At 37.3% G+C, this 26,438-nt stretch overlaps 1 protein-coding gene across 2 annotated transcripts; it reads left to right on the top strand.

Annotated features, from left to right (window-relative positions):
* Nucleotides 1-41: 41 nt before the first annotated feature.
* On the top strand, nucleotides 42-26,350 carry LOC122668240 (flowering locus K homology domain-like). 2 transcript variants are annotated; one of them, XM_043864840.1, is made up of 8 exons: nucleotides 42-385; nucleotides 1,369-1,470; nucleotides 2,142-2,357; nucleotides 15,410-15,468; nucleotides 15,548-15,630; nucleotides 15,725-15,852; nucleotides 21,518-21,580; nucleotides 26,180-26,350. In XM_043864840.1, exons 1-8 carry the CDS (start codon nucleotides 80-82, stop codon nucleotides 26,249-26,251), a joined length of 1,029 nt encoding a protein of 342 aa, XP_043720775.1. In that variant the 5' UTR covers nucleotides 42-79; the 3' UTR covers nucleotides 26,252-26,350. The 2 variants fall into 2 exon arrangements, with proteins under 2 accessions (XP_043720775.1, XP_043720768.1); XM_043864833.1 differs by having other exon boundaries at nucleotides 2,139-2,357.
* Nucleotides 26,351-26,438: the final 88 nt, after the last annotated feature.

The raw sequence follows: 26,438 nt of genomic DNA, 5'->3' as shown, positions 1-26,438 counted from the left end.
AGATGAAAAACCCTTCTTCCGTTTACCTATTAGAGCCTTCCTCTCTGTCCCTCGGAGGTCGGAACGCGGCTTTGCGACGATGGCACTAGAAGGGGAAGTGCAGATAATCTCCTCTACACTTCTTACGGAGGAGAGAGAAGGTGAAATAGATAGAGGAACGAAGCGTCGCCGGGAGGATGAACCGAATGCTGGTCTCGGCGGAGCTCCTCCAGATTCGACGGCGGATCACCAGTCACCGAAGCGTGTGGCGAAACCTCAGGATGTGTTGTTCAGGATAGTCCTCCCCTCGAGGCAGATAGGGAAAATTATTGGTAAAGGTGGTTGTCGAATCCAAAAGATCAGAGAAGAGACTCGAGCCATGATTAAGATTGCAGATGCTATTGCGGTGAGTTGAATTTCTCCTCTTCTTTTCACCCTAAATGGTTTAGCTTGCAAATTAGGCTCTTTTTTTGGTTTGGGGGTGGGGTTGGAAAGCTTATTAGTCTTAAAGGACGGTTTATGTACATGGGTCTGTGGTACGAACTCAGCTGAGTTTATCATGTTAACAAGCTCGCTTCTTCGAAAAAGATTTCACCTTACGTAGACTTGTTTATGTTCGTTTGCTTCATTTTTCTCTTTTCTGGGTTTGTGCTTGGAATTTGGTTCTTCCCTGTTTGAAGTAATTTAGTTTGTTTAGACTTGGATGTAGAGTTAGTTGGGAAACGAGAGTGCTGATTGAACAGAAAGTTGTTTTAAGGTTGAGATGACAGCATAAATAGAAGCTACTCTTTTACTATACCGCTTTTTAAACTAATGCTTCGGTAGTACTGGAAATATATACCCTTTGAGGGAACTTAGGAGTAGCATCAATGGTTGGGAAATAAATGGCATGTAGGGCAAATTGGATGTTGTGGTGAAAGAACAAGTGAAGGCCAAAGATGTTCTAGGTTGGATTGTTGAGAAAGGGCGTGAATGCCTATGAATTAATGGTTGCTATGGCTCTAAATAGAGTGGAAACATGGAACATGATTTGTCTAACTAATCCCAATTAGTAGGGAAGTGGCGAAGTTGAGTTATTTAGAAAAGGCTATCTAACGTAAGCACTAGAGATAATGTTCCTAATTCCTTGACTATTGTCTGCCTTTTAGTTGTTACTATGTCCTTTCTTTTGTTGTTTAATATTTTAATGAAATCAAAATATAATAAAAAACTATTTTTCTCATGCCTTGGAGAGCCATATTGGAATCTGAAAACAAGTTTTTGGAGGTCATCCTGTTTGTCTGTTTGGGAGCCCATCTAATAAGAAAGTCTCTAGGTGACAAATATGCTAGATTGTAATATGTTAATCTAAAGTAGTGGTATCGCTGACTTTGCTTTCCCATTTTGCAGCCATATGAAGAGCGTGTAATTATTATCAGTTCTGTGGACAATGATAGCAAGGTTTCTGATGCAGAAAATGCACTTCTTCTTATAGGCACGATTCTTCTCATGGTAATGTGATCGTCAGTAAAGGTTAATTACAGAGAAATTGTGTTCTCATAGTTACTTTGTTTTTATGTTGTCAGTGGTATGTCACTTTCTCTTAAAAAGAATGTTTTGCTGCTAGAAATGTCACTTCTCTTTCCCTTTATGTTATTTTAACTTGAGAATATTCCTGCTCATTAATGTTAAATCATTTTCCAATAAATCTTGGTGTTTCCTGCAAGAACGTGTTTTTTTATTTTCTTAATTGGGAAAAGAGAAGGATATATTAAAGAATAATAAAGAAAGAGATACAAAGCATGGTCAAATGAACACACCCATAGAATGATAAGAGAAGCAGAAACCTCTGCTGGAAATTTGTATATGCTCATTAGAATTTAGATATAGACTTGTTGATTTTGGTTTCTGATGTGGAAATTTTGAAAATGAAGTACCCTTATCAGAAGACTGGAATGAACATGACAGCATCTCTTTGGGGTATCATCTGGTTAATATGTTGTTGGTTGTCTTGCTCAGGCATATTCTTAGGTAATGAGGTCAAAATCTTGTTGAAATTGTATTTAGTAGGCTTCAAGCTTTAATTTATGAGGACAAAAATGAGTCTCTGGGGCTGGGTTTTTTCTTGTAAGGTGACATACTGATGGGGTTATTACTTTTTCCCCCCTCCAACTTGACAGGATGATGATGCCAATGTTGTTGCATCAGTTGGTGTTGGACAGGTGACTGTCAAAATGATTCGGTTGCTGATTTCAGGATCACAAGCAGGATCTTTGATTGGGATGTCTGGCCAGAATATCGAGAAATTAAGAGTTTTATCAGGTGCCAATATCATGATATTGGCTCAAAATCAGTTTCCTTTGTGTGCTTCTGCTCATGAATCCGATCGCATGGTGCAGGTGATCCTGTCTCTGCTGGAGTTACAATTTGTGGATAATTTTTTCCCAGTTTCCTTCATTGTATATTAAAGCTTGTTTTATAGATCATGATCTTCTTATTCATCTTTACCATCTGTTTCTGTCTTTGTATTTGCTTTTTTCTTAGTTGTTATTGTTGTTGTTTCTATTGTTAAACTTAACTAAGCAGTGGAGAGTTTGAACCTCGATTACAGGTGGTGTACAATTCTGTGATGAATTCTCCTTAAAAAGTGATGGGTTTCTAGAATCCTAAGGACGTGTTTGGTTGGAGGTGTCGTAGGAGCCGGATTCTTAAATTGGATCGGATTCTTAAGAATCTGGTTCATGTGGATTTGGATCCTGATAAAAAACCTGTTTGGTTACCCAAAATCTGTCAGGTGGAATCCAGTTGAAAAACTGTTTGGTTGCTCTGGTTCTGTCAAGTGGAATCCAGCTGAATCCATATATAAGACTGTTTGGTTACCCTGAGTCTGACAGTTGGATTCTTCCTGAATCCATATTCAAAATTGTTTGGTTACCCATGAATCCATTAGTTGGATTCTACTTGAAATAACTTTTAATTTAAAATTTATTTTTTTTATATACAACATATGCATAAATTTAATGATAATTTATTAAAAAAAAAGATAAAAAAATTGTAAGTGGTGACATGACACTTCAATATGTGATCTTTCCCAAATTTTTTTGTATCCATATTAATATAAAAATCTGTAGTAAGTGGTGATATGGTATTTCAAGTCCACAAAACGCATGGATAATAAGTCATAGCCAAATATGGAATACATTGTATTGAATTGAAGTACATACATATGAGAGTTCATCTTCTCAAAATACATCACTTGTTAAGATCTAATGTTTTTACAGCATCAAGTATCTCCTCCAACGTCTTTGTATGCTGCTCACATAATCTTGTTTGTTGTTTTGAATCTTTAATTTTACTAGTAAGGATTCTCTCCAGATTTTCTTTGGATTGACTTGAAGTCGGTAGGATGGTTGGTTCATGTTTGTCAGTATTCCTCGCTTGGTTGTCTGAGGAGGATGTTTGTCCATCATTTATAAATTTAAAGAATCCACAACCAATATATTTCCCCTGCTAGAAAATGAAAACAAAATTTTTTATGAAAAATGAATAAGAATGAATTATTACAATGACAATAATATTAAAGAGGAAAATTGTATGATAGTCATACTGCAGTGGAATTGGGGCAACACCAAAAATCTCGCCCTATGTCTGATCCTCTTGTGCACCTACGGACCTTGCACTGACCTTTTCCACAGTCACACATTCTCAAGTGATCCACCCACATAAAAAAAGACATGTGAACAGGGCATTTGAAGAATTTTCTTCCTGGATTATTCGTCGTAGTTGATGTAAATACGTTACATCTACTTTGACAAATTTCACATCTATCAATAATGTCTATCTGGGTACATTGAAAATTGAAGAACATAAGTAGATAACAAACGATCCAATGGCTGATTATAGGGTGAGAACTAAAAAATCAGAATCTGAGATCACATCTAAAATTTGAGGAGATTTTTCAAAGCCCCAGATAATAAAGGTCGAAGGACCTTCTTTGGAAGGGCAATAATGCGTCAATATATTAGGAAAATAATAAAAATTATCACCTCCATGTCAAGCATAAAACAATGACAGAAACAGAAATGAAATCAACACATTGAGTTGTTCATAAAATCAAACAAACAGTACCATTTGATAAAATTGTTCCAAGATACCATTCTAAAGACAACCACCACAGAAATATAAACTCTAAGTCATAAGTTCATAAACACAAAATCACAAAACATCCATGTCAACTGTTTAATATCTCAGAAACAGAAAGTCATAAGTTCATAACCAAGTCTTTCACCCAAAGCATCAAATAAAATTGCCCTTCTACTCCATCATTTGAAGATAATAGTCAATCATTTCAGGCCTCTCTTCAGAAGGAGCAGTCAAGAATAGAGTAGCCTTATCCTTCTTCTCCATCAAATACTCTTTGATAACCATTTTCTTGTGAAAGTCAATCCCTGGAATGGCACCAATTGCTTCATGTAACTTAGTTGCAAAATCAGTCTCCTTGGTTGATATGGCAGACATTGCCTTGGCTATCATTTTTAATGGACTGGCAACCTTATCAACACCTGCTTTCTTTTTCTTTGATTGTGCTTGATTTTTGCTAGATGTAGAAGCCCTTTTCTTTGAACGGTTTGTACTCTGATTGAGAGTGGTACCTTCTCCTTCAAGATCCATGTCTTCACTCTCAAGGTTGATATTATCAAATGCCCTTTCATTGGCGACAAATCAATGTCCGCATCATGGGCTCCATCGCAGGTGTGAGGTCGCCCCTGTGCTATTTCATTGCCTAGCCAAATAGCAACTTCAACATGAATTGGTAGAACATTATGATCTATCCAATATCGTTGCTCCTTCTTCTGCCAAACATTCAAATACATTATTATTCTAGCTTACCATATACATAAATTTATAAACATTGAAATGATCACCAATATTACCTTGAATTCATTCCAAACATGTTGGCCTGCATCAAACCTATTTTCTTGAGCATTCCAACCCATGCCACTATTTTTCTGCATATCACTAAGCGCTTTGAATCTTGCCTTCCAAATCTTGAAATGGTTTCGACATTGTTCCCAATCGTATGTCATCCCATACTTCTCATTCAACCTTTTAGATATGTCAAGCCATACCTCCTTCCTTAACCCATTGTCGCCACTCTTTCCAGTTTTATGTTGTGTGACGCATAATTCCAACATATGATGAGATACTTCAAGTGGCCAACTTGCTTGTGATCTAGACTGGGTTCTCTCTTATGTGGCCATTGTTTATGCCCAGTGTGACTAGTAATAAAAATAATATACAAAAATTATTGAACTATCTTCATACACAAAATCAATAATTGCATGACAATTTGTATTAATACAATCATTTATCATTAAAATCTAATCATCCATTCAACATTGAGATCATGAAACATAATAAACTTAAAACTTAACACAACATGACATAAGTCCATAAACCAAATATAAAGGAAACATGTCAAGTTTAAACACCAATTCAACACAAAAATCAAGATTTAAGTTTATAATCCAATACATTAAACTATCAATTACATTAACCATCAGTAGAAGGAGAAGGTTCTTCATCATCCATATCGCCTGTCATCTAGTCAGCCCACATGTTGTCAGCTATTTCTTCTCTGAGTTGATCAGCATTAAGGGCTTCACCACTGTAATCATCATCATCATCATCTGCAGCTCTCTCATCTGCATCTAACCACTCATCTTCTTCTTCAATACTGTGCTGTATAAGGATTTGGTTATGAAGTAGAACACATGCTTGAACAATTTTTACTTGAGTCCTAAATGGGTATTCCGGTTGAGCCTTCAATATCTTGAACCTTAACTTCAAATTAGAGAATGCCCGTTCAATAACGCTTCGTAGCTTAGAATGTCGCAGATTAAACAATTCCTGTTTATTTGTTGGTGACAAGTTTGAATTCTTCCACTCCTTTAAATGGTACCTAACATTACGATACGGTCTCAAGAATCCAGTTCTGTTGGCAAACCCAGCATCAACTAGATAAAATTTATCTGTAGGTACCAGTAACTTGCTGTCACCCTGTCTATGAATGGCATCCTTTAATATTCTAGAATTTGATGCAGATCCTTCCCAACCAGATAGTATGTATGTAAACCTTCTACCATGATCGCATGCAACTAAAATATTTTGAGATATAAGTCCTTTCCTATCACGAAACTTGCAATGATCAGCAACTGGAACCCAAGCTGGTACATGTGACCCATCTATGGCTCCAATGCAATCCTGAAGTAGGGGTAGTAGCTTCTTGGGTTATTCAATATTTTTTCATGGGTTGTGGTACTTGGAGGGGTCAGTAACACTGGGTACAGTTTAAGAATTGCATGTAATACTTTGTTTAAATACCGACTTACTGTCTCACCAGAGTGTCCAAAATGCAGCTTCATAACTCGATTCTTAACATTGTGGGCAATTGTAAATAAAAACATGACCACTTGTTCTTCCATTCGAACTGAGTTCGTGTGAAACAGAAGGCCACCATCTTGTAGCCTTTGACATAAGGTAAAAAAACACCTTCTACTCATTCTTATTATATCTCTACAAGTCCTGTCGGAAGCACCAATTATTCTCTCTGTCTCAATCCATCCACGATTACCCTCAAGTCGATAAGGTTGTTTTTTGAGGAACAGTTTGTGATACTTTTCTACTGCTATAACAACAGCGGTAAGTACCCAAAACAATATCATCTCTTCATCATCGGGGTCAATATCCATCTAGTACAAAAACAAAAATTACAAAATATGATGACATCAATTACGACATATGTTAACCATATGAAGTACTAAAGCAAAATTTTCATATACAATCTTTACACAACAACTTTATATACACAGTTCAAGCCATGATTCAAACATTCAATAAAACAACAGGCTTTTCACCCAAGCAATTCCCCTGAAGCTCTAGCTTTCTAATCCCTGTTTTGTCCCCTTATTTTTATAATCCCCTCTTTGTCAACTTCAGTCTTTCTCTCTCAGATATCTCTTTGATCTCCTGCAGTCAATAATTTACCTATCTCCTTATACACCACTCACTAAATATAGATTGGCAAAGAAATTTCTTTGACAATCTCATTGGATTCCTTCTTCACCTCCTTCGAGATGTGTGCAAGGGCAGCTGCCTCTTCTTTACCTCCTTTGAGATGTGTGCAAGGGCCGCTGCCTAAGTATACAAACTGGTGTTTTAAAAACACCATAGTTGGACTTGCTCAACCAATGAATGACTCAACCAAGGTAACAGTAATTGGTTACAATCTTCCTATCATTTGTGGAATTATTAATCACAAGAACCCAAAGTGCAACATTTCAGATGAGTGAATACCAAAATTGTGAATAGTTCTGGCAATGATATTGCTTCCTTTATAACTTAGTCCAAAATAGTTAAAGATCACGAAATGTGAGCAACACTGTTCAAGATTATAATCTCAAACTGAACTACATAGTTGCCATGGCTACTAGGTGAGGCCAAGGAGCCCTAGGGGAGCACCATATTCCAGGAAGATTTGCCTAATTACAGGGTATGCTTCCATATTCAACCTGCCTTGTTTCCATGGCATTGCCTACATGATGCCTTGACAAGTGACAGTTTCAACCGAAAGAAACAAGTTACGTAGTTGGATCACTAGCTGAATACAAGAAGAAGCTTGAAGGAGGCCAAATTGCAACTTATACTTGTTTACTCATAATCAACAGTAAATGAAACATTCAAGCCATCATATTGTTCATATACTCATTTTAGTTAGAAAGAAACGAGGATATTTGCTACAGATGGAAATAAAGAGCAAAATAACTGGTCATTATTAAGGGTAGAAAACAGAGATGCACGTTATGGAAAAAAAATTAAGAAGAAAACCCTTTTAAGGAACAGAGGATAAGGACAGTGCATTTAATTCATCCCACTCCTTGAATATGACCCTACTGTCTACCCGTAACCAATTCCAAAGTTTCAAAATTCTTTCCTTGTTCACTAAAGCTAGAAGTAACAACCCCTTAATTAACTTACCATAACCCTAGAACCCCACAGAGGAGACTAGAGAGAGAAGATAAATGATTTCAATGTTAAATGACCCCCATGCAAAGCATACAAAGATTCCAAATGCTTCAAAAAGATATTTAAGATTAGATACTGAACAACAGAACCCACCTTCAAGGTCAAATCCAACAGGATTTTAGATTTAGAATTTGTCCAATTTAAAATTCAGTTTAACTCAAGCATATTCTTAACACTGGTTTTCTCAGAGTGGGTTCTCAAACAACTGATTTCAAGGATCGAGTGGAACGGCCTGCAACCATAGCTTAAGAAAATATGATGATACTGTGTTATAGTGGTGATTCATGGTAAGTTATTTGATGGGAAGACATGTGAACCAGCTGAAACTTAGATTTTGTGCTGGAATCAAAAGAATTAGAAGTAAAAATTGAGGTGGTCCCCATTTATTTTTTCCCTCGTTAGAGTAAGGTGGCCTTGGATGATGGATCAAAGAATGTAAAATAATCCATCCTTGTGTGTAAAGCTGGATTTTGCTAGTCTGAACTGCTATCAATGAGTAAAAATTTTGATCTTTGTTAACTCTTGAGATTTTGAAGCCAGCCAAGCTTATGTTATCAGAAATCTGAGTGATAACTGATGACCATTGGTCCACATTGGGTGTGCAATATTTTATTGAACAAGGATACTTGTGTTATGGTCTTGTAAAGTGATGGGTGCACCTTATTCAGCATAGCTTAATATAGTGGGTCCTATTGTTTTATGTGGAAGCAATACACTGTCTGGGATGGATTCAGAATCCTCGTAACTCCTTCATGGCATGAAGCCTACCCTTCTCATTTGCATAATCATATTCAGAGAATTTTGATAGTTAGGGAATATAAGTGATACAAGTATTCAGCTTGAGTTATACTATGTTCTTGCTGTGTGTTTTTGATGGCATTGTGACCATTGATGCTAAAATCCCAGAATTGTTTGACAATCAGCTCGGTGTGGTATAGGATTGGGAACAAAAGTGGTATCCCTACTGAGTAGAGGTTGTCTAATGATATTTTCTGTTCTTGTTTACCGATTTATTAGTTATTACCTAAATACGACTCTCCTAGATCTACTAGGATTGTCCCATGTGGCTTGGATTATTCTTTGATTTAAAGATATTGTCTATTGGCTACTGTTTCGAGTCTTTCAAATACAATACTACATTAGAAGGGGTAGAACAGGATAACAGTAAAGAGAGCAGGTAAGGAAGAAGAGGAACAAAGAAAGATGAAGGGAAATCATACCAAGGGAAAAAAGGAAGAAGAAAAAAAGAATGGAGGAGAGATAGAAGTTTCTCACGCCACAGCCATAACACAGTAGTAACTCAAAAACTCTTTCACTTCATTTTAATCTTCCATTGTATTACATCAATATATACAAAAACATTTTGACATGATAATAGAAACTCAAATAAAATGGAAACTAAACAATGTAGGCAATATATCAAATATGCTCTCAAGTCGCCCCCAAATCATCTACTTAACCTATGTATTTTTTAAAAATCCATAACTATAATGCAGCTGTCTCAGAGAAGGGAGAGAGTGAAGAAATGTGGCATACCTGTGTTAATCCAAGATGTTCCTTCCACCACAGATTTTCAAAACAACCCTCACTGCAATCGAACCTGAAATGGAGAGGAAAATCGGTTAGCAATCAAATAATTCCATTTAAAAAAAAAAAAAACAAACCCTAACTACAATCGGAGAATGATAAAGGGAGAGACAGGGAGATACATAGACACAGAGAGAGAGACAGAGATAATGTGAGAGAGACAGAGACAACGATAGAGATAGAGAGCGATAGACAGAGAAACAAAGAGAGAGAGAGAGAGAGAGAGAGAGAGAGAGAGAGAGAGATAAATGGAGTAGTAAAGAACCTTTGTAGACGAAAAGGAGAAGGCTGAGAGAAACCCTAGTATTGACTTCCTTTGTCTTCGGTTTGGAGAAAAAACGAGATGGCAAGACCAGAGTTGCCGAGACGACTTCGGCTTTGGTTTGGAGAAGAAATGAGAAGGATGCAAGAAACCCTAGTCTCGATTTCCTTTGTCTTCGGTTTGGAGAAGAAACGAGATGGCAAGACGAGAGTTGCAGAGACGACTTCGTCTTTGTTTTGGAGAAGAAACGAGAAGGCTGAGAGAAACCCTATCGACTTCCTTCGTTTCGATCTCGATAAAATTGGAGTCCACAAGATTCCACCGTATTTATTTGAGGGCTTGGAATCCTGAATTCTATTTGGAATTCACCCCCTTGGACGAATTCTGGTGGATTCCAAAATTTAGCCTAAAAAGTAGATTTTTATGGATTCTTGGAATCCAATACGGATCTGGGTTCCGAGAAACCAAACACCCAAAAAATGACGGAATCCGGATTCCGTCGAATCCAACTCCGAAGATACCTCCAACCAAACACGTCCTAAGGGATTAGGTTCGGAAACTCTGTTGAAAACCAGAATCGCTATGAATGGGAGAAGAGGCTGTGATGCAGATAAGTCACTTAAATGGCTTATTTTATTGGAAATAGGCTTTGGTTTGGGTTATGTGTGTTGGGCCTTTGATCCCATGTGTTTTCATTGTAATGGGCCTAAAATATGGGTAGAAGGTAGGCATTCGGGATTAGGCGTAGTCAGTTCGTTCTTTTTAATTTCAGATGTTTAATAGGCTTTGGATTCCCTCACCTTGCGTGAGAAGGATTCCTTTTATTAATTTGCTTCTTATTTTTGTTGCTTGGTAATAAGATTTGCTTTTCCTAGTTAGATTATGATTCTGAATTTAGTTAACTATATAAAGCTTGTAAGAACCATTGGCTCACAGATGATTTGATGAATAGAAATTTAAATCTCAGAAATGGAGTGCTGTGCGAATCAGTAAGAGGTTGAGATATCCTTGGAGGGCAGTGAGATTCTGTACCTTGTTTGGTGGGAAGCCATAATTATCATTCTTCTTTCTTATTTAGGAAATGTCCATAACTTGATATCAGAAATTAGATGGATGTAAAACTCTGGTTAAAGGTCTGATTTATGAAGGGGAACAACTTCCCAAAGTTTGGCTCAGATCCAATGGTCTGATCTGAAGTTACGTTAATATCGTACTAGAGATGGGATACTAAAATAGGGTTCCAGAATAGAATATTGACCTTAGCTTATGATAGAATCGAAACAGTATTAAAGGAATGATCAAACAACAATGGGATCAAGTATTAACAGTAAAATATCAAGCTGAAACAAAATCAATGATCAAACAACAATGGGACCAAGTATTAACAGTAAAATATCAAGCTGAAACAAAATCAATGATCAAACAACAATGGAAGAAATATAGATGGATATGTACCAAGCATCTCACCTGGAACTAGACTGAAATCCCATCAGCCCTGGCCTTAGCTTCTCACCAAGGGTTGCATTACATCCCACAACATTATTTGGAATCTCACAGAACATAAAGAGGTAAAAGCCAACTTTATTCAACTAGCAATAACTTTGGGGCTTATGAAGCCTTACAATTCTTTAAATAAAAACTGAAGTATGTTTATAATAGGAAAAAAGTAAAGTAAACATAGGAAAGCCTATCCAAATTGGTATAGGTGTCCCAAAGAGAACATAGCTTGTCTCACCTCTTTAGAGTTCACCTCTTGGGTCAGATCAAGAGCTTGTTGATCATCTAACTTCCTTTCAAAGTTGATGAAATTTACCACATCTGCACTCAAAGGGGGTGAGATATTTGGGCTGATTTTTTACTACAACAGGGAAATGCACCAGGTGTCATAGCTAATCGAGTAGCCCTAGAAGCGTGTTTACAAGCTTGTAATGAATGATGTGATCTTGCTCTTAGAGCATTTCCACTAGTCGTATTTGTGAGAAACGAGACTTGAGATCAAACTTACTGAAAATTCTAGCTCCTGTAATCCTGAGTAGAAGCGTCTGACGGTTAGGAACAGGATATCTGATCCATTGAAGATCACCATTGGGAGGCTTATAATTGATAACTAGCCTCAGAACACCATGTTCCTACTCATTTTGATTATTGACGTCGAGCACTGTGCCCTTACTCTATTTGGGGGCTCTTACTGGGTTGAATAAGCCCTTTTTGAATGTCCTCAACTTCCTGTTGCCACATTTATTCTGGCATTTGAATGGTTTGAGCTTTCGTTGGGATCTTCTTTTCAACGAAATCAGAACAGAGGCCCAACTTCCCAATAGCGTCTCTCCCAAAATTTCTTGGTGTCAAGGGAGTAGTATGTTTTAAGATTAGCATTTCAAACTTGTCCTTATTTTTTTTAATTTGAGCAACCAATGGTGGTTCCTTCAGCTGCTTGGAGATTCTTTAGTGAACAATCTCTTGTTGTAGCAGGGCAATAGTCTTTGTAAGACGCAAAAGCCCTATCTACAACGTCTATTCGAGCTGGCTGGAATCGTAATAACACAGGTTCTTTGTAGATGTAAAGGGATTGATGGTGGAGAGGAATGAACTGTCGAGGAGGAGGAGATCATAAGCGAGATTGTCTAGGAGAACAAAATCGAAAAGCAGGCTAAGGCATTGATAGGACACATGAACTTTTTGAACTTGGAGTGAAACATCGAGTCTTTGTCCACTGACACTTTTAGCTTCTTCTTTGGATTTTCGCTACAACTTGACCGGAACTAGATCCTTTTCGATGCAGTTAAGATTAGAACCAGAGTCGAGGTCTGTAGCATGGGGAAACTGCATACCACGTATTTGGATAGTTATGGATATAACCTGTAGTTTTTGTAATGGTATGGGCTCATGCTCATGACTCTTTTGGAATATCTGAACCCTGCGAGCTTCAGTTTTGGTCAGTCGAAGCTGACACCACAGATCAGAGAGCATAAGAGGTTGTAAGGGCACCTTTGATGATGTAATACTGTGAATGCAGAGGCATTAACCCTTCTTTTAAAATTCAACATTGTTCTCTCGATCCAGTGGTCGATGCTTTAGCCTGGTATGATATATTAGAAATGGATCTACTGATCTTAGACTAGTAACTTTCTCATTCTTTGGGATGGAAATTGCCGATATGCACTGGCATAAGCTATTGAGTTTGTTGTCTATATGTGCTACATCTGGTTGATCCTCAGGATCACCGATCACTGGTAATTAGTTCCAATAGTACAAGACAAAAACTCTATCTTATCTAGAATAGGTGACCCACTAGATTAAAACTCTATGCAATGTATAGGAACAGGAGTTTTAAACTTTTAATCAGACAAGACTCTATATAATAAACACTTAAATAACGAAATAAAACAACCCAAACTAAACTAAGAAAGTAAATCCTGTATTCCAACCTTCTACCCATGTTTTAGGCCAATTAAAGTGACCTATTACAAAGAAGACCCATTGGACTAAATCCCAAGACATTACACATATATAACCCAACCCAAGGCTTATTTACTCTAAAATAAGCTCACATCTGTGGTTTATCTGCATCAGAAACGGTAAGGGATCACCCACCACATGTGCCATGTGTTACTGGTCTCCATTGACAATGAAGGCAATGACAGAAATCCTGTGTTTCTAATGTAGCTCTAGATAGGAGACAAAATCCCACAAGAGGCCAAGCAATAGGATCTAATAAGGCTGCTGGTTTGGCTGGGCAGAATTAGGGTTTTTAGGTTAAATTCTAGGGTTAGGTATGGGGGAATGGGGTAATGTATATCTGATTTTAAATAGGCAGGCTTTGGGAAGCTATTCAAACGAATTTTAACAAGTTTTGAATCAAAATTCAATTTCCAGAATTTTTAGGGTTAGGGTTAGGGTTTGGGTTTTCGGTTTTAGAAAATAGGTTGAATTTAGGGTTTGTAGTTGGAGATTGGAGTAGGGCTTTTGGTCGAGTATTAGAGGAGCTAGGGGGAAGGTTCGGTTGCAGCAGGGGGGTTTCTGATGGCTGGTTATGCCTAAACAGGAATTTAGGGTTTTGGGTTTATGGGGGATGAGGGGATTTTAGGGTTTTGAACTAAGGATGGGGGCAGCAGTCTGGACCGAGTGTAGACTGATGGAGGGGAAACTGTGATCAGAATTTGGTAAGATTCTGATAAGGGGTTGTTGCTGGATAGGGCTTAGATGATCTAGGGTTTTAAAATTTCAAACAGAAAATAAGAGGGATCGAATGGGGGAAAGAAGAATGGATGGAACAGAAAATTAAGCTTCAAACTTACAGCAGGAATCCACCGGCAGCAGCTTGAAAATTGAAGGAACCTCCCGATCTTCTCGATGCAAGGAGTCGCAGGAATCCACGCACCCTATCCACCTTGAGATCCACAAGGATATACACTCACAAAGGAGCAGGAACAGCAGCAGCCGACAGCAGCAAACAGTCTTTTTTTATTCAAAATTCAATGTGGGGGAGCCTCCACGATTTACTTTATTTATAATATGGCTTTATGCCAAATCCTAATACAAGTTAAAGACTTCTCCTTCACAAAATCATGGAAGGGAAGGAATTAAAACTAAACTAATAACTTAAAACAGTAAAAGACCTATTTAACCCTAACTTAAAACAACTAATTTAAAAGAAGATTCCATATTAGCCAATAGGATTTAAGGACCTATTAACCAATAGGAACACTTCACTTAAATTAGACTAATTGAACCAATTGGGTGCAACTAATTCTAAACCGGTTCAATATAAAAACAGGAAAATAAACTAAGTATGGAAAATAATAATCCTAATCTATGGCTCCCTAATCAAGCCCTAAGTTCAGGACTTTTTCTTCTTCTTCTTCTTCTTCTTCCTACTTGGAGCTGCATCAGTTTCCTTTAATATTCCTCCAAATTTTATTGCACTACTTACTGTACACGTGGAGGGGGGTCTTGAATTTCTGTTTTTCATAACTGCTTTTTATGTCAAAGTGCAAATTATAGATTCTAAGATGCAAGTCACAATGCAAAAATGATAAACCTCCATCCACAAGAAAAAACGACATTAACCATAGGGAAGCTATAATTCATTAAGATAGGAGATGCATATGCTATCCGTACTGAAGCTCATAGGAGTAGGAAATCCATTCGTTTCTTCCCAATGCCGCCTTGTGTAGGAAGAAGGGAAACAATTTCCTCCACCAGTCTTTAACCATGTCCATGCTTCGGTTATTGTAAGACTTGATAGCTGATTGAGCCACCTCAGCTTTTGGTAAAGGAAAAGAGATACAAGGAAATCTTTCATATTATTTTATTCAGCATGTGATGTTGAAGGTTAAGATTGTGAATGCAGAGGGCAATTCAAAGCTTCATGTGCATGAAGAAATGTTAAATAGTTTCTGGTAGTTTGGATGGTGGGGTCTTCTTCTTGACTGCTTGAAGGCTTTGAGAGATTGTGCCTCTTCTTGACCTTATTTGGAATTATTATTATTATTATTAACTCTTGTATAAAAGCAGATATCAGGTGATGGTCCAGGAGTACTGAAAGCCTTGGAGGATATTGGTACTCTATTGAGGTCAGTCAAACTCTATTTATCAATTAGTTGATGTTTATCAGCTTGCTTTGTTTTTTTATCGGAATTCCTTATTTTACAGGGAAAATCCACCAAGAAAAGTAGTTTCCGTCAAACCAGCGTACAATTTTAACCCAAATCAACCTTATATGGCCCCAACTTCAGGTTATTCAGCGCTACTCAGATCGAAACAACCGTACTATCTATCTGCACCATTCTGCAAGTGCAACATTTTGTCTTATAACAACATCATCTATAGGACTCCCATTTGCAGCTGATTATGTAACACTGGATATGATGGTTCCGGAGACAATGGTTGGTGGTTTCATCGGCAAGTGTGGCTGCAACATTTCAAAGATCAGAACTGAGTCTGGAGCGACAGTCAAGGTATGCAGTTCAGAAGTTTCAATTGGTACATTTGCCATTTTTCTTTCCCAACTTGTGGAAAGAAATAGTTGTTAATTACGCACGCAGGCCCAAACAACCATGAAGAAAAGAACCAAAACAAAATTTTCTCATTAGGATGGATTGATGGGAAGAACCTGCTTTATGTGTAAATGTAGCTCAAGTCGCAACTGGCCTGGTTTTCCTTGTCGTTGGATTTAATACTCTCTGGCTCAAACAGAAGAATGCAACTATTCCATTTAACCTTTTTTCTATGTTGTCTGGTTTAATTTTTTTCTTTTGCATCTGAAAGGATTGTAAAAATGAAGTCACCCATGAAAGATGGGGCCCCAGTAAGGAACACTAAGAGTTGATTTAGTTTTACGATAAAAATTGAATTTGATATTGTGATATGCTGGCATAATAACTCTGTTTTCTTGTGGTGGCACTAGTTTTTTTTTAACTATTTGTTCTAGTTTTGATATATTACTATTGCTTTAGGTATTCTCTAGGTCACTTCATTGATTCATTAGTATCATATATTCATACCTTTTCCTTTTAACTTTACTCAAAGTCAGTGATGCAGTACATGTCCATCTTGTGGGCTTCACAATTGGTTCATACTTGGCCCGTGTTATGGGTTTAATTAAATTAATCGAGCCAGCATGCATTTAGCCCATATTCTGGGTTTGTTCAAGCCCATCGAGCCAGCATATAGTCTGCCCCAGTTTAGCTATCGACCAACAGCTTGAAGGTAGATTTTTCCAGATTTCGAGTGGGCCTCATGGTGAATACGTGGGGTAGGCTTGGAAGATCTTTTTCCAGCTTGCATGGTCCTATATTTTAGGGAAGATATAGTCCCTTGCGTGGGGTGCTTTATTAGTTTAAGGTTAGTTTCTATTTTATAGGTTGTTTTATGTATTTAATAGTTTCCTTTTCTGGGAGACTTTAGTTTGTTAATTAGATTGGGATACCTTGTAAGTAGTTTCTTTTTAGGATAAAGTTCAATTTGTGAGGGATTCCTTTCCACGCAAGGAAGTCCCCTTTGATGTAATCGATTTGAAGTTTATAAATAAAGAGCAAAAGCTGAAACAGCCAAGTCGATTTTGAGGGGGGGGGGAAAGAGCTGAGTTTGGTTTGAAACCATTAATGGCTGTTAGATGCCTATTCTGTGAGAGGGTGAGAGGTCCAAGGGAAGAGTGAGAGATTCAACCCATCCTATCTTCTTCGATCTTCTATTTTTTTTGTTTTGTTTTGTTTTCAACCAATTTCTGTGTGAGATGATATTCTGAAACTTGAACCATAGTTGTCAAGGCGACCCAAGGCAATGGAGGGGTGCCTAAGCGCTTAGGAGACAAGGTGCTCAAGTGTTATTTTTTATTTCCCTTCTTTTCTAACATTATTTAGTATGTTACAATGTATACCTTATATCATCAAAAATCAACACTAAGCCACATAGAGCCACATCAAGTCATCAAAAATCAACATAGAACTAACAGACAACAAAACTGAAGAAGCAAGCTATTGGAAGTTTGAAACAATCAAAACATACAGTTGGTTCATACTGTTCTTGGAATTGCATTGTCATGGTATACCTAGTCTCACATTTGGTTCATATTGTTTTTAGAAAATATGATCTTATCTATAAGTAATTAAACTGCTCTCGATTTAGAAAAATTTCTTGTTCTCTAAAATGTTTGACTGGTCAAATCAAGGTTCTAAATCTTGATTTCGATCTGGTAGCAACCGAGAAAATCTCAGTTTCGATCATATCTCAGTTGAAACCTGGTACTTTCTCCAAGCTAACTCAAACCTTGGTTTTGAGGCCCAGAAGTTGCTTTTTTGCCTTGATTATTAATGTGTTGCCTATTTTTGACATTTGGAACCCAATCCATGCATTAGTTTCACATAGAGAGCGCTCAAAATGATACTTCTGGTTTTGACCCAAGTTTGATAGTGTATATTGTTCATGGACGTGGTATTGAAAAAGGTTTGACCGGAACATAACACCTTCAATATAAATCAGATTTAAGCAATCTTGGATTTGTTTGAAAGCTTTGCAACAAATCTTTTAAACAAATTCAAGATTGCTTAAATTTGATTTATATTGAAGTAGTTATGTTCTGGTCAAACTTAATTTGGTATGCGTGAATGCTGTTTAAAATCGCTAAATGGAAATAAATTTTTAGACATCAAAGCAAATGAATATTTTACCACTCATTTGGTTTTTAGCAATGTTTTATCATATTAAGATTTGTAGAATTTTTAGAATTGAGAAAACCTCCATCATTTAAAAGCTGAAAATTCCACCTATCGCCGAAAACCCAGTTTTTGTTATTGAACTGGGGGTTTGACATTTTATCTTTTATAAGTTGTTTTTTAATTATTTTATTGGATTCAAATAGGGGGTATTTCCTTATTTATGTATAGGGTTGATGTTCTCTGTGCAGCAGCGCAAGCTATGCCCAGACACATGGGCTGGCCATTCAGGGGGTGGGGTGGTCATTTTGCCCACCCCCATGTGTCTGGGTGCAGCCTGCGCCCCCGGCACAGAGAACATTTGGCCTTATGTATAATATCTTAAGTACATGAAAATCATGTACTTAAATGATATTTGGCATAAATAAGTGTCTATCCTGGTTTTGAGCTAGGTTTCCTCAAGTTTCGATGGGGATAAGTGAATTAATATAGGTGTTCAGGTCGAAAATTGCGAAGTTACCGAAATATGGTTGAAAATGGGTCAAAACATTGCATTTTTTAACTCCCCCTTCAACTCGTCTCGATCAGCTGCGAAATCGAAATTTCTCGGTCGAAACTGCATAGTTCTATATGTCAAATGATTTTAATTACGTGAGACTTTTTGTATTAGGTAGACCACAAAATCAGTTTTCCAACAAATCCAAGATTGCTTAAATCTGATTTATATTAAAGAAGTTATGTTACCTTATTTGGTGTACGCGAATGCTTTCAAATTGAATGAAAATATTTTTTTTAGATATCAAAACAAATTGATATTTTACCGCTCTTTCGGTTTTTAAAAATGTTTTACCATATTAAGATTTATGAAATTTTTATATTTGAGAAAAACCCTAGCATTAGAAAGTTGAAAATTTCAACTACCGACGAAAATCCAGTTTTTGTTCTTGAACTTGGGGGAGGGGGGAGAGGGTTGACTTTATATCCTTTTTGAATTTGATTGTTTAACTATTTTTATTGGATTCAAATAGGGGGGGTTGATGCAAGTTTATCACCAAACCGGGCTTCTTTCCCTAGAAATAAGTCTAGGGTTGGGTTATAGACATGTTGGGCCTTTGGTCCCATGGGTTTTCTATGTAATAGGCCACTTTTATGGGCCTAAAGTTGGGGTGCATAAGTTGCATATGGGATTAGCCCTATACTTAGTTTATTTTCATGTTTTAGTGTTTTAAATTGAACCGGTTGAACCACTAGTCCAATTTAAGTGATTTTAGAATATTCTTTTAGGATAGAATCTTCTTAATTTAAGTTTTATTTTAGGGTCCACACTTCTACACAAATTTTAGAGAGTGGGTGTTTTGTATTTAGATTCATCCTAAGGATTAGGGATTTCCTATTCCTAGGCAGCATAGGAATTTAGGCTTTTGGTCATTGTAAATAAAGGCAAACCATGGGGCTCCTTTTTATCTCACTGTTTATGAAATTTCTCTCTTGCAAGCTACTGCAGCTGTTGTTCTACTGAAGTTTTGCTTTGTGTGTGATCAAAGCTGGTGGGATGGGTGTTTGATCCAATCGACACCTTGCGGTGTGAAGCCACTGAAGTCATGGGAAGACGGGAAGAAAAGGAAAAAGAGAGAATTAGATGGAACAAAAATTAAAACGATTAATCAGGTGAATAAAAAAAGGGAATTGCTAGTGAGTCATGGTTCACAAGGATGTCTGTGGGGGGGGGGGGGGGGGAGGAGGAGGAGTGTGACACCCAGCCCTAATCAATTGCTATCGCGGAAAGCATAAAATTTAATTAAACTATTCAAAAACAACCCATGATCAAGAAAACACATTTAAGGCTAGTTTAGATCATACAGACGTAGCTTCAGCACATACAAAATAATATTACCTTCAAAACACACAAAATACTTGTCTCCAAGTCTAAGATTCTTAAATCAAATCAACACCCACCAAAAAGGAGTTTTTGCAGAGCCAAAAAATCTAAGTACTCCCAAAGGCTCTAACCACCAATCTGAAAAAAATTCATTGACAATGGGAGTGAGCGAAATTAGCTCGTAACTAACCATAATCCATAAAAGAACATATGTGCTTATGTACTATAATATCAAGTTTGGAAGATTTTAAGCTCAAATTCAATGGGTTAATTGCAAAATCAGAAATTCAACAAGGAAATGATCTAAAACATGTACATATATTTCAAAAAATTGACAGTATTGAGTATTCACAAACATTCAATGAGGTCTAAATATACCACTTGGCCAAAGGTCCAAACATACCCTGCTGATGAGTCACAGATGGGATCCAAATATACCCTCAACTGTAAATCAACTGAGGTCCAGGAACACCCTCACTGATGACTCAGCTGAGGTCGAAATACACCACTTGGCCAGAGGTCCGAATATACCACCAACCAATAAATCGGCTGTGGTCCAAACATATCCTTATTGAGATTCTTATATTTCAAAAAAAGAAAAAAAATCCCAAACAAATGCAATGTCGAAGTTCACAAATAGCATGTAACTTCAATCTTCATGGTTTGCACAAGTCATTCTCTTGAACTTGTATCTTAAATATATAATCTAAGTAATTTTTAGAACCTAAATTTATAGAACAAAGCATTGTCCTTCATAATCTGAATTTCTTAACACAGACTAGTTACTCAAAAAGAAATTTATGGAACGTGAATTAGGTACTTACCTGTCATTAAACAATCTCTAATTGGAATTTGGAAACTCAAGCCACATGTGCACAAAACAGGGAAGAAACAGAGAAGGGAAGAAGAAGAAAAGGGGAAAAAAGAAGCAGCAGCACAAACTAGGGAATAGGGAAGAAGATGAACCAGAAGAAAAAAGAAGAATGCCAGAGTCGGAGTTGCCGGAATAGCAGAATGAAGGGCGGGGAAGGGTTGACATTGTGAGGGTTTCAGAACTATGGAAGCCTGAAGATGATGTTGAGGCCCCCCCTCCTTTTCTCCTCTTTTCAATATCACATGTTATCCCGCATATCGTGTTGCATCATAATCCTGTACACCCACCAATGTGATGCCTAACCGATGCCCAGGTTACCATGATGGTCGCCTTTCCTGCATCTAGTAGGCGACAACACACCTTGATCAATGAAATGCGCCTGGATGCCTAGGTGCCAACTATGAAGGGGAAGGCATATGGTAAAGTACCTAGAGGGATCATCTTATCGGTTTTAAAAAAGGAATAATATTTGTAGTGGTTGTAAACTTGTAATGATGTAATTAGTGATTTGTACTAGGCTGTTGAGATGGATGGGGAACATGAGCTATCTTTCTGTCAATGGTTTTGCTTCTCACCCATCTGGCTTTTAATTTTTTTGTATGGGTATCGTCATGTTCTTTGTTTCTCTTAAAAATTACTAACTTATAATTTTTCCATAAAGAAACATATAGTTCTAAGTTCTGTTGTTTTTTATTTTTACCTTTCTGCTGTTACAGGTTGCTGGTGCTAGGGGTGAACAAACTCAGAGGTTAATCCATCTTGCTGGCAGCGCACAACAGGTAATTCTTCCTATATAGTTAATTGCAGTTGATGATGAGTAATAATTGGTCCGAGGAAATGGAAACTGTTGGAATTTAGTCACCTTGATGTTTAGTAGTTTTGGTGATCCTTACCAGTACATGGTGCTGTTTATTATTTATGGTGGTACATTGTGCTGTTTATTGTTCATGGTGATGTTTAAACCATGTAGCTTAGTGGTAGTATCATGGGGTTCATTATTACCTAAATTGCATTCAGTCTTAATAAGGAGTCATTCTTTATTTAATATATATGCCCTGCTCACAATAGAATACACTCGACCGAGAGCTAGGGTTTCTTCTAGTTCTCTCTCTCCCCTTCTTTTCTTCTTCTTTAATGATCCTGGTTATCAAGGTTAGGTTTTGTCACATGGTATCAGAGCAAGGTTTAGTTGGATTTACAATCTTATTGAATCTATTTTAAGAGTCTCTGAAGGAATTGAATAATATCTGCAGCAATGGTGCTATGATGCTATTGTATCTTGAGTCGAAAGAAGATTGACCCATATATGGAACAATTAGATCTTTGTTGTGCTTATTCCTTAAAGTTTCTTGGAGATTCTTTAAGGATTTCTACAGTTCTTGGAAATCCTTGGATCCGAGAATCAAATCATCAGATTGTTATTAACTTTTGCAAGGCTGTTCGCCCTATATAAACCTTGCTTCTACAAGAAAATCTCTCTGATCAGATCCTTTAATAATCTGAATCTGGTATCCCTCTTGCAGTTAGATCTTACTCATCAGATTTCAGGTTCTCCTTTATTCAATTCGACATCAGGTGCTGCCCTTCAATATGAGTTATTGCTATTTGATTTGAAGAGCCTTTCTATTCATGCGATAGTTCTTCCCTGTTGCTGGATTTTCTACTATTTGATTTGAATATCTGCTGTGCTGCGAAACTTGTGCCTGCCTGCCTGCGATCCATATATCTACCTACTGATTTGAAGCTTGTATTCTGCCACGAATGGTGGCAGTGAAAAGCAGGGAGCACCTTTGAGGAAGCTGACAATGACATGGGCTCCTGTTGTTTATGATCCACCTGTTACGTCTCCATTGCACAGTGAAAAGCTACAACCAGCAACATGATGTTCCAAGCTGCTACAATCACTGCAATCTACTGCTAGTTTTCTGCCTTGGTTCACGGATGAGAGGTTGAAGACAACCTCTTACTGTGAGTTTTAATTGCTTTCTTATTTTTTCGTATTACCTATACTACCCTCCCTTCTACCTTTTCTGATTCTAGCTTTATTTTGTGTTAATGCCAAGTCTGCCCTTAGTTTTAAATTCCAATTTTCTTCTTATATTCCAACACCTATTTATCTACCAAGTACCCCCCTTGAAAAATCTGGTTAATTGCCAGTACTGCCATTATCCTTGTAAAACTTGAAATATTTAAAGCATTGCTATTGTTTTCAACTTTTGGCTACTTTGCATTTGGGTGGGTCCCATAAGCAATCCCATGGTAGCAGGGTTTTAGTAATCGGTTTCGGTCTCTACCATTACCGATCCGTATTGGTCTGGATCTGTCAGGTTTACCCTTAGTAAATATGTGTATCCGTACGTTTCAATAAAAAAATGTATTTAACCATATATATGCACTTATATGACTAAAAACACATTTTTTTATTTTATCGAATACCGTATTATACACGTATAATACCCATATTAAATGTATAATACACTTAAGTTTTTAATATTATTAAAAAAAAACGAAAAAAATACAACTCACAGATCCTCGCCCTTCCCGATTCCCATTTTCCTAGTGTTTCTTCTCTCCTTGCAAGAACAAAATCCAAATGCTTGAAACCCTACCTGCCGCCCCCTTCATCTTTGTGTCTGTTTTCATTTCAGTTTAATGGCGGCTGGCGAGTCATCTTCTAAGTCTCAATACCCTGCTCCCTTCCTCTTCTCCGTCTCCGATTAGTTGCAATGGCGAAAAATAGTATATCAAGATAGTGCACTCTGTTACCCTTCTTCTGTCTCCATTCATCTAGCGATTGCAGTGGCGGAAAAACGATATTCAAAGGCGATTGCAGTGGTGAACACACTTTGTTTCTCTTCTTCTTCTCCGTCTCCGTTCGGCCAGCGATTGTAGCGGCGAATCTCTCTCTTCTCCGTCTCCATCTGTAAGTTTTTTTCTCAGAGAATGCCAAGATATACATTGATTTGTCTCTATTTGCTTGTATTTTATTTTTTGGGTTCAAGATTGTTGTGCTTTTTTTTCTCATGGGGTTGGGGGCTTGTGAAGACCAATGGAGTACTCTTTCCCATTTGAAGAAGAATGGTTTTGAGTCAAAGTTTGGTATTCCAATGCGGGTTCTTCCAGATTTCTTTAAGATTTTCTTTCCTTAATCTTTCCCGAAGGAGTTCTATGCTTGTCTGATGAGTCCAGGCATTAGATTCCAAGATTTAACTATCTGTGCATATTTTACAGAAAAGATGCATTTGAGATGAAAAGAAACCCAACAAGCTTTACCTATGTACAACACAGGCACATTTAGCTTACATCACAATTGTTTCTGGGAAACAATTTTAGATTAACATAGGGATGGTTTGATTGTAGCTGTCAGGTTTGAAATCAATCCAGACCCATATCTTAGTATGGATGCCTCCCATGAATCTCAGTCCTATTTTTCGATGAGAATCCCAGTCCTACTAGTTTAAAGGTTTGATAACATTTGTAAAGGGGTATGGATGCCTCCCCTGAATCATTGTTTACATGGTATTATTTTGTTTATTAGGTGGTAAATGTCTGTTATATAGTAAATATATGCCCGTATTTATGCTTATAGAGCAGCCGTAGTAAACACGTATTATACACGTATAGTATCATTGCCGTATGCATTTTATTGCGCCAGATTTCTGAAAAGTATTATTGCCTTCTGACCCGTTTAATTGCCATACGTAGTCGTACCCATTTTATTGCCACATTCCCAAACTTACTAAGGGTTTACCCTTGTTTTCTTCAAAAAACGTAATTTCTTTTTACATTTTTACCCTTGTCCGTACCAATCCACTGATATGGGATCGGCTAGAAATCAGCCGATCCAATACCGATTCCTCAAACCATGCATGGTAGAGTGTCAAAACTGGGATTGCATGAAGTAATTACAGGTTTTCCATTCTCTTGTTACTCTTGACTATTATTGGATTGGGTAACTCATTGGATGTCAACTGGAGTACTTTTTCTCCGAGAATGATGTCTATAGTTAAATCTGGGATTTATATATCTAAATGGTGGTCTAAAAGATCTGATTTGGTTGGAAGAATGCATATTTGCTACGGTTGTTCTTGGTTATGTGGTTTATTTGCTGCTGATGTTGGTTGTTATTGCAAAATGATGATGGCTTATCCTTTGTTCTCTCGCCTGCATTCATTGTTTGTCCATGTGTAGTGCTACACGTGAGGGGGGGGGGATTGGAGATATTGAAAAACTGCATATTTGTTTTTGGCTTTTTGCCCGTGTCTCCTTCGTGGAGATTATTACCTGTCTCCTTCGTGGATATTATTACTTCTGTCTCCTTTGTGGAGATTATTGCCAGTGTCTTCTTCGTGAAGAAAGATTTTCCTGTCTTCTTCATGAAGGTTATTGCCAGTGTCTTGGTGAGATTTTTATTTGTCGTCTTATTGAAGATTTTAGCCTGCAATGATGCTTTATTCATCTTCCGCTGCTGCTATCTTTTGGTTTGTTATCACTGTTGTTGCTATTGTAGTGTTTATAACCTGCAGTGCTGATTTGCTCATCTGCCCCTGCTGCAAATTCTTGGCATTTATTGTTGTTATTGCTGCTGCTATGGTATTCTGGACTGCAGTTGGCATTCTGTCGCTTGTTTTGTTCGTTTAGATTTATTTGACACAGATTTTTCTCTACTGCTGTGTTGATGGCTGATGTGCTTATGTTGGTGTTGGAAGTGGAAGGAATTTTTCTTTTGGTTCTGTTATTGCTGGCTGCTAGTTACTGGCTACTGGTTTTGCTGGTTATGTCTGTCCTTGTTGTTCTAAGCTGGAACATAGGATATATATGCTCCACCTTGAGGAGGAGCATTGGAATTCTAGTCATGGTGATGTTTAATAGCTTCGGTGATCCTTAACAGTACATGGTGCTGGTTATTATTCATGGTGATACATTGTGTTGTTTATTGTTCATGGTGATGTTCAAGCCATATAGCTTAGTGGTAGCATCTAGGGGTTTATTATTGTGTGTGTTGTATTTAATTACAACTCTAAGGGGTCATGCTTTATTTAATATGGGCAAGATATCGCTGTCTGGTCATGTAGCGACTGCACCATTGTGGGGGCCAATGTGATCTCTCTCTCTCTCTCTCTCTCTCTTCTTCTCTACTGATCATAGTTATCAAGATTAGGTTTTGTCACATAAACTGTGGTCTAGTCTCACAAGTGACTCATGTTGTTGAAACAGTTCGTCGGATTTGAGTTTATAGATACTAACATCTATTAATTTTGATTGATCTTGGTAAATTACCCAAAAAATAAAGAAAAAAAAAATTGATCTGTTACTTGTTCCTTTGTGTTGTTTCATTCGAAGATCTCAGGTGTTGAAATTTGTCTGTACAAAAACAGGTAGCATGGGCGAAGAAGTTGGTCGATGAATACATCTACTCACAAGCAATATTACAGCAGAGACGTCAATAACGCATTTATTTTGTCCCGATTTGCTGCTCACTAATTACTTTCATGTTTTTGTGTTGTAGCTTATAAGTTGTAACCGGATCACACTACACCAAAAACATTAGGAATGGCGGTTGAAAAGGTTTTCTAGTACATCTGTAATTCGGCATACAAACAGATGTTATGACAAAGTGTTCCTTGAGAACTTGTT

This window comes from Telopea speciosissima, chromosome 1, assembly GCF_018873765.1.
Source record: "Telopea speciosissima isolate NSW1024214 ecotype Mountain lineage chromosome 1, Tspe_v1, whole genome shotgun sequence".
Lineage (NCBI taxonomy): Eukaryota > Viridiplantae > Streptophyta > Magnoliopsida > Proteales > Proteaceae > Telopea > Telopea speciosissima.
This window is presented reverse-complemented; position numbering and strand designations above follow the sequence as displayed.